At 42.8% G+C, this 9315-nt stretch overlaps 1 protein-coding gene across 4 annotated transcripts in view; it reads left to right on the forward strand.

Moving 5' to 3' along the window:
* Positions 1–8972, forward strand: part of LOC137139295 (uncharacterized) — a 31308-nt gene extending 22336 nt beyond the window's left edge. For all 4 annotated transcript variants that reach the window (XM_067526337.1, XM_067526336.1, XM_067526340.1 and 1 more), the window contains exon 17: positions 497–8972. In XM_067526337.1, coding sequence (XP_067382438.1) covers positions 497–7923 — 7427 coding nt within the window. In that variant the 3' untranslated portion in view covers positions 7924–8972. The remainder of the gene's footprint in view (positions 1–496) is intronic.
* The last annotated feature ends 343 nt before the right edge of the window (positions 8973–9315 follow it).

Here is a 9315-nt window from a genome sequence, read left to right on the forward strand (position 1 = left end):
GCATTACTATGTTATTTAGCCAAGCATCCTTGATATTAATAGGGAGGACAAAATATTTGAAATACCAGTCAGTCAGTTTTAGAATCTCTCTGCAATGCTGCCAGTGTCTGTGTCACGGGAGGCTTTGACAGCACCTCTCCACATTATTAAGTTATGGAGCATATTTCTGTTAATATGTTGTATTTGGTCGCTTTACTGTAGGGAGTAAAAATATTGATATGCTCTTATTTTTTTAAATAAGGCACTGTTTCGGGTGTTAAGCACAATTTAACTACAGAAAACATTCTGTTTTTATTTAGGTTTTCGAATGCTCCCAACTTTTTTTGAAATGGGGTTATATAATGTGCTTACACACATTTTATCAATTTGTTAACATTTACTCAAGAACTGAAAATACAAACACAAGCTGGCTGTTTTAGAGAAAACTAGATAATTTTGGAAACGTTTAATTTATATTTCTCTTCATTTATTTATGCTGCCTTTCTGTGTTTTACAGGCCTTGAAAAAAGACGACCAAATCTGCTTCTAGGTCTAGCAATCATTCAGAAAGCAAAACGTCCAGGAAGCTTGTCTCATGAAATTGATGAGAAACGACCCAGTGTTCACATGTCAAAAGACCCTATGTGGATCCCAAAACCTCCAGTCCTCTATGGATCTGATAAATTGGAGATATTCCAACCTTATGATCCAGAAACCCCTGCTAGTACCTCCCCACCTGGTTCACCATCTTGCCCTGGATCACCATCAGATTCTTCTTCTTCTGGCTCAATTACTATACCATCACTTTTGACTTCAATTAGAGGAGTCCCTCCTGTTTCTTCCTCATCTGTTGTAGCTGCCACTCAGTCGAACTCCAATAGCATGTCTGAAAAGAATCTCACAACTGCATCTAGTAATAATACACCATTACAGACTATCTTAAAGACCTTGTTTTCCAATAAGCAAGCTGAGAATACAGTTTCATATGATGTAAGTTCTACAAAAACAACAAGTGACAAGAAGACCCCAGTGTTTTCTCAGGTATCTCGTTCAATGGTTGATCCAATTGTCCAACAGTATGGGCAGAAATCCAAAGTCAAAGAGATAGAACAAGATGAAAATGACTTTGACCGACCATATGACCCAGAGGAGGAGTATGATCCAGCTATTGGATATGGAATGGTTGCTTCACAGAATGTAGAAAAAAACAAGGCAGATGGCCCAGCATTACTAAGCTCTGTAGATGATGATGTGGCCTATGATCCAGAGGATGAGACTATCTTTGAAGATATTCAGAGTGAAGCTGTTGTAACAAAGGCCCTTGTTCCAAATCAAACATCAGATTCTTCTGCACTACATTGCCCAACACCACCTTTGACCCAGGTTGTACCACCAGCTAACACTTCTACTCCACCACAAACCTCTACATCTACAATAATGCCAAACCTTCCTACCGGCACTGTGGTTGTCTCAGCTGCAACACTGACAGAACAACAGCGCATGCTTGAGGAGCTCAATAAGCAGATTGAAGAGCAAAAACGGCAGTTGAAGGAGCAAGAAGAAGCACTGCGTCAACAGAGAGAGGCTGTGGGAATGTTCATGGCTCACTTTTCGGTTTCTGATTCCCTGATGTCTCCCCCAACAAAATCTCTGCCTCCCAGTCAACTGTCATCCCAGACAACAGACAAGACCAGCAACTTAACAGAGACTATGGGCAAATTAAATGCGGATTCACAAAATGTTAAGGAAGAAGATACAACCGCGATTGTTAATTTAAAAAAAGAAACAGATATAGCTATAGAGAAAGATGAAGCACAGGAAAACATTAAGGAAGGTGACAAGTATTCCTCTGCTGGAGAGATTGAAGATTCTGATGTAGCCTATGACCCTGAGGATGAATCACTTTTTAATGAAATTCAAGAAGATGTATTTCAAGGCAGTAGTATAAAGATTTGTGATTCATCTTTGTCAAAAACAAGGCAAATTGGTGGCCACAAGGGTGCTTCTTCAAATTCACACCACAGTCGAAAGCGAAGGTTGTCACCAAAGAGGAGAAATCATCGTGAGAGGGACCGACATAGAAGTCCCTCAAGAAGGTCAGAGCTGCGTTCTCCTTCACATTTGCGGAGACGTAGAGAACGAGATAGACACAGAAGAAGGGAAAGGGACAGGTCTAAGCATAGAACTAGAGACCAGTCTGAATGCCAAGCTCGCCATCGAAAAGAGCATACTACCCGCCGTCGCTCTCGTGGGCATAGGAGATCCCCATCATCTCCTAGAAAAAACCAGCACAGAGAGCCTTCACCACAAGACCTTGAGAAATCAAAACAGACAAGTGTTCCACAAAGTGAAACCTCTGGCGTTGGACAGTTTTTGGAAAGCAACACATTATCATCTGCCCCAGTTACTATTAAAAATGATCCCGATGGACATCTGCTAAAATGCAGTATTGCTGAGAGGGCTGATAAAGACTTTTTTCCCTTTTCACATGAACTTTGTAAGAATGTGAAGCTTGAGAGCTCAGAAGCAGCAAAATCCCACAAGGTTAAAAAAGATTTAGTCAGTGACCACGATGACAAGGGTAATGAATCAGTTCCACAGGTTAATAAACCTGCTCAACAGGAAATTCTGCTAAAAGACAAACTTGAAAGTACAATTCCTCTAAGAGAAATTGATCCGCCTATTCGAGATTCTCCTGAAAGCCCTGATCCAGACCCACAGTTTGTGAAACCCAGCAGCATAGAAAAGAGTGATTCTGTTGAGAGTGAGGAAAACAGAGATTTTGAGACACAAACCAGTTTCTTACTGCCATGTGTTAAAGTTGAAAATAATAGTTTTCCTATTGGTGGTCAAGCAACAGTATCCAATCTGCTGTGGCCTACTGTTGAAGGTCCAGTGTCAGATGTTAGCAATATGAATTTTAGAACATTAAATCTACAAGGCCCAGTTGTTGGGCCCAGAGATCAAGGCATGATAGAGGCAGACAAACAGGCACAAGAGGGAAAGGCAGGCATAAAACATGTAGAAATTATGGCTCAAGGGGACAGTCATTCAGAGTCTGCCACACACTCTGCTATTCAGAGCTCACAACCCGAAACAGACTATGTGACAGGTGTGAGTGGTACAAGCATTATGAATCCAGGACCAGCTATGAAAGGACCTGGACCACTGACAGGAATTAGTTCTCCAGGACCTAATGTGAGAAGCACCAGTATCTGGGGTCTTGGACAACACATACAAGACACAGGGACAGCAATGCAGAGTTCAGATTCAAATATGAGAGAATCAGGTATTAAGTATTTGAAGACTGATGAAATTGCTTCAGGTTCAGGGATGAGAAAACCCCTGCAAAACATGGACAAAACAAGCACTACCATTCAAGGCATGAACACAGAAATACAATGTCCAGATATAAAGCAAAGTGAACAAGAAATCAGAGGACAAAACATTGTAGCCGCTGTTACAAATTCACAGCTACAAGTCCCAAATAGCAAAGCAAGTGTCATGGAGGTTGGAGAAGATCAATGTTTTGGGAGTTCACAAATAGAAGATGGGGCTCCAGATTTTATGGGAAGAGGTAGAGGCCACAGCAATAGAGGTGAACGTGCACATACTGCAGGTATGAGATCTTGTATGAGGGGTGGAGGTGAAAGAAGTCGAGATCCATCGTTTTGGGGCCCAAAAAGAGTTCAAAGGCAAGCAAGACATACTGAAAATCCAGTTTTTGTGGAATGTTGTCCTCAGAAAAGAAGTTTTGAACCACATATAAGAAATTCAGACTTCAGTGGAGTGGGTCATGGTCGAGAATTTTCAAATGAAGGTATAGGTTCAGAGATTAATATAGCTGAATGGCAGGGTCCATCAAGAGGTCGAGGTGCACCTATAAGAGGAAGCAGGCCAAATATTAAATATGAAAGTGATAGGTCCAGCATGTCCTACACCAGACAAGACAGGAATGAGACTACAGCACATTTGAGGGAGCCACAAACCATGTATGAATTAAGAAGGCAAGATATAGAAGGAAGTTATATGGGGCCTGGGCCAAGTATGGATAGCATATGTGATTCAGATAAAAGTGGTCATATAACTTTATCAAATGCAGGCACTACAGGCAGAAATATTGGAGAAATGTGTCCAAGTAGGAGAGATACAGATTTGCAAGGAAAAAATATTCAAGGTCTGGGGGTTGAGTGGAGAAATGAACAAATGGGTCAACAACACAGAGGGCCAGTGGCAAAAAGAAAAAATCGAGATGGAAGAGGTCCTGAAGCTGATGGTGTTGGGCCTAATGTGAGGAATCAGAGAAGTCAAAACATAGATCGGGATCCACATAGGGAGGATCTAGGTTGGAGTAAAATAGGTTCTGACTTAAGAGATCCCTGGAGAGGAACAGAAAGGAGAGGATCGGGTCCAGTCAGAGGAAGGCCATTTATTAAACAGTCAGATAGGACAGAACCAAATATGGAAAACCTGGGGCCCAACAGAGTACCAGGTGGTCCAGAATTGATGGCACCAATACCTGACATGAATGTCCCAATACATGACAGAAGAGGACCAGGAGGCCCAGCTTCCAGGACAGGAGAACCTGAAAAGGAAGATCCAACTATGGACAATCTTGGACCTAGGATGAAAGGGCCAGGAGGTAAAGGCACAGGGCTAGTTATGGAGGGTCCTGGCATTGACTGGAGAGGACCCCCAGTTCAACAATTTAGAAATCTAGAACCTGAGAGAATAAATGCAGGTATGGAAAGTCAAGGACATGACATACAAGGGCCACTGGGTCCAGATTTAATGGTGCCATGGCCTGAACGCAGAGGGCCTGATATGGTTGGTCCAGGGCCTGACAGAAAAAGGCCAAGAGGCCAAGATGTCTGGGGAACACGGCCTGAAAGGTCTGGTCCAGGTATAGAGGGTCCTGGGGCTGAAAGGCCAGAACCCGAAGGTCCAGAGTTTAAAGGACCATTATTCGAAAGAAGAGGTCCCACTATTAGGGGTGCTCGGACTGATAGATTACGACCCCATGGTTCAATTATGAGGGGAACAGGTCTTAAAAGCAGAGGTTCATCTATGGAGGTTCCTGGACCTGACAGGGGAGGGCCGGGTTGTCCTAATTTCAGAGGGCCTGGGTCAGACAGATCTATAGAGAGTTCTGAAAGTGACAGCAGGGGTTTTGGAGGCCAACGTTTTTGGGGACAAGGGCCAGAAAACCGAGGCCTATTTTTGGAAGGTCCTGAACCTGACAGTAGAGGGCCTATAGGTCCAGGTTTTAGTGAACCAGGACCTGAAAGGAGAGGTTCACCTATGGGGGCTGCAGGGCCTGAAAGAAGATCAGAAGGTCCAGATTGCAGTGGATTAGGGCCTGATAGGAGAGGTCCTACAATGGTCTGTCTTGGACCTGACAGGAGAGAGTTAGGAAATCCCAGTTTTAGAGGGTCAGTACATGAAAGGAGAGGTCCTGCTGTCGTAAATCAAGAGACTCACAAGAGAGGACCAGGAGGTCCAGATTTCTGGGAACCAAATTATGAAAACATAGGTCCAGCTATTGATAGAGTAGGGCCTGGACAGAGAGGACCAGGAAGTTTAGAGTTAAGAGGTCCAAGAAGTGAAAGAAAAGGTCCCTCTATTGAGAATCAAGGGCCTAACAGAAGAGGACCAGGAGATCAAAATGCTGATGGACTGGGTCCTGACAGGAGAGGGTCATATACGGGTCAGCCTGGGCCTGACTGTATAGGTTTGGTTCCTGAAGGAACTCATCCAGGTTTAGATGGTCTAGACCCTCATTGTAGAGAACTGGGAGGACCACCCTTTAGGGGTCCGAGGCCAGGAAGCGGACTTCCTAATATGGATGACCCAGGGCCTGGCAGAAGAGATTCACGTATTAGGGGACAGTGGCTTGAAGGACCGGGTATGAAGGTTCGAGGACCCATTAGCAGAGGACCAGGAGGTCAAAATGTCATGGGTCTGGGGGCAGAGCATCGCCTTCCAAATATGGAGGAAATGGAAAACGACCATAATTTTCCACAAGGCCCGCAGTTTGGGGATTCTGAACTAGAAAAAAGACCTCCAGATATGAAAGGCCCAGACATTGGTAGAAGAGCTCCAGACTTTAGACAAATTGAAAGAATTGAAAGAACTGCTATAGAAGGTCAAGGGAAAGGTCAAAGAGGTCCAGATTTTAGAAGACCAGGCTGTGAAAGTAGAGGTCCAGACACTGTGGACCCAGCACTTAACAGGCAAGAACTGGAAGGCCTAGACTTCAGGGAACCTGGGTCTGAAAGGAGAAGTCAATTTTTGCAAGGACCAGGACCTGACTGGAGAAAATCAGGTTGTCCAGACTTTAAAGGCCCACGCATCAGACAGACATGTCAAAATATGGAAGGTCCAACTCATGATAGCAGAGATGAGTGCAGAGGGTCTGAATTTAGAGAACCAGAATCTATGCAGGAAAGCCACAATATTGAATACTCTGGACCTGAAAGAAAAGGTCAGCCCCTGAGGGGCCCATGGCCTATGAGAAGAAATAGACCAGGGACCGATATGAACAGTCTAAATAGGGGAGACAGATGGAAAAACACAGACACAGAGGATCAGTGGTCAGATGGAAGAGGACCTGATATGGAGACTGTACTAAATGAAACGGAAAGTTTGGCAGATCACTGGAAAAGACATGGCAACAGAGGTCTAGAGAAGAGCCAAGACTATAGAAGACAAGGTCCTCGTGCTGAATGGAGGGGCCCTGGAAGTAGGGAGACATTACCTATACAGGAAAGGTCAGATAGCCCATTTTCTGGTCCTATGAGGGTTCCAGAAGATGGTTGGAGTGGTCCTGGTGGCAAAGGTCGGGGGCCTGTCCATGATGATCCACATATAATGTGCCCTGCACCCAATAGGGGAGGATGTGAAAATGAATGGAAAGAGCCTAATCGAAGGGGTTCTGGGCAAAACAGAGGGACACATGGGCCATTTTTCTCAGGGCAGAGAAATGCTGATAATGAAGGACAATACCCAGGCATTAGAGGATCAGATATGAGAGGGGGTCCAGATATGGGAAATGACTGGAGGCAGCCGGACTTCAGGGGAAATATGAAAGGACCTGGACTCCATAGGGGGGATCCAGGCTGTGGGGGTCTGGGGTCTGAAAGCCCAGGTCCAATCATGGAAAGTCACAGACCAGGTAGACGAGGATTTGACTATAATATTAGACGGGAAAGGAGGGGTCCAGATGTGAGAGAGCCTGGACTTGATAAAAATTCAGATATTAGACATGGGCCTGATCGGTGGGAGCCAAACACTGAAGTCCCTGGGTCTGATACAGGAGGTCCAGCCACGATTGGCCTAGGTGTGGATTCAAGGGAATCTGAAACACCCAGGAAGAGTAAATTGCAAGCATCAGATTTCAGGGGCCCGGGTTATGTTAACAGAGAACCAGACATGAATTATAGAGAACCAGGGCAGAGAGGTCAAACAAGCAATAATGAAAGAAGAGGCCCAGCATTTAGATATTTAGATAAATCAGGTCATTTAGTTAATTCTCAACATGGTACTAGATTTACAGGTCCTAGTCATCCACATTCTGCTCCATTCAATAGACCTCCAGCTCCAACTCCACACAGTCGAGTAAAATCTTGCCCAGGTTTTGACAACCCACAGAATCAGCAAGCAATAAATCCTCAGAGACACAGAGCTGCTTTACTTCCCACACCAACAGAAGGTCTCATACGCTTCCCAAATCAAATGACCAACAATCCTGATGGTTTCAGCATTAAACAAAAACAGTTTGGTCAACCTACAGACAGGGAGTGGCGTAGAGGAAGAGTGAGTCGTGAAAGGGACACAGTCAAAGGGCAAAGACAGGAGCAGGAGAAAAGTTCTCCTGGTAAAATAAACACATTTGTAGTTGCAAGCACGAGGGATGGGGAAGAAAAAAAGACAGAGGACAAATGATCAGCTGATTAATGGTGCATATGCAGAGAATAAATCCAGTAAGAACACTGGTAACACTTATGTATTCAAAGAGATGTCAAGCTAAGTTAGACCCAGGCCGCAGAAGCAGAACATGTGGGCCACTCAGGACAGAAAGTCCATTGCAGTATACTTGCAAACATAATACGTTTGAAATAGATATAGCAGCATAACACAAACTAAATGTATTTACAGAAATTGCAACATGATTTACAATCAAAGCCATGAAAGTGGCATTAGCTTGACATGGAAATGCTCAGAGATGTTGAAGATAATTTGTGTTGTAGTTTGTCTTGTATTTAAAGTAACTGCATTTATTGTAGTTATTTGGTAGGAGTAAATGCCTCTTAGCCTTATTTGAAGTGCACAGACTTCTACATCCTTCATGTGCATTTCTAGTTGAAAATAATGAGAAATGTTTTGTATAGAAAGTATAATTTTTTTTTCAAACATAGCCACACTGTCAGTACAGTAGGTTTTGATGTGGTCCTTACGGTCTGCTGATGAAGGTGGGTTGTTATAGAATGCAGGATGTCAATAAAGTAACATGTACCTTTTTACATTTGTATAAACTCTGATTTTGTTGAATAATTTATTGCAATGTGAGTAGTGCCTAAACCTGTACAAACAGTCCAAAATTATTAGTGGAGCACAATTCTGTTTTTGTTCTGTTAGGAATAAATGAAATGTTGCTTTATAGCATTTATGTAGATGTACAAATAAATGATCTCCTTTATAGAGGTTGATTCCACTTTGGTGTATTTCTGTTTGGCCAGAAGGACTGTTTATAACCACTAGCTATAAAAGGCTTAACAATGTACCCTAATATTATGTTGCGTTTATGTTTTTGTGATCAAAGGAAGCTGATGATGAAAATGGACAAATTTGTTTTCAAATGTTTTTCATTAATATTGCCTGTGGTAGATATAAATTCTTTAATTTTTACATTCACATGTAAGTACATTTTACTGTTGTAGGTGGAACTGGGTAAAAATCTATAAAGACTGACAGTATTAAGAAGCTAATCATATGTTTTTTTATATATGAATTGTAAATAAATGTGAAAAAAAATAGCTACTTGCACACTGGTTGATAAAGCAGCAAAAAAAGCCAGATGGATTTTTTTTGTATTTAAATGAGTTACATTGTCACAATAACTCAGGGTATTTTTGCTCTTAATGAGCACAAGCATCTATTAACTAGTTTATTCCTTAAAGCATTTTGTGACAAGCAGATGGGGATAGAAGATAATTAAGAGAGAGAAAATGGGGAGAAATCTGGGACTGAGTCTGCCTGTAACTATTTTAACAGGACAGCACCTGCAGACCTCAAATCTTACCAATGGGGCATCAGTGTATTTAGTAGAAACCTTTG

This window comes from Channa argus, chromosome 13, assembly GCF_033026475.1.
Source record: "Channa argus isolate prfri chromosome 13, Channa argus male v1.0, whole genome shotgun sequence".
In the NCBI taxonomy this organism is placed as follows: Eukaryota; Metazoa; Chordata; class Actinopteri; order Anabantiformes; family Channidae; genus Channa; species Channa argus.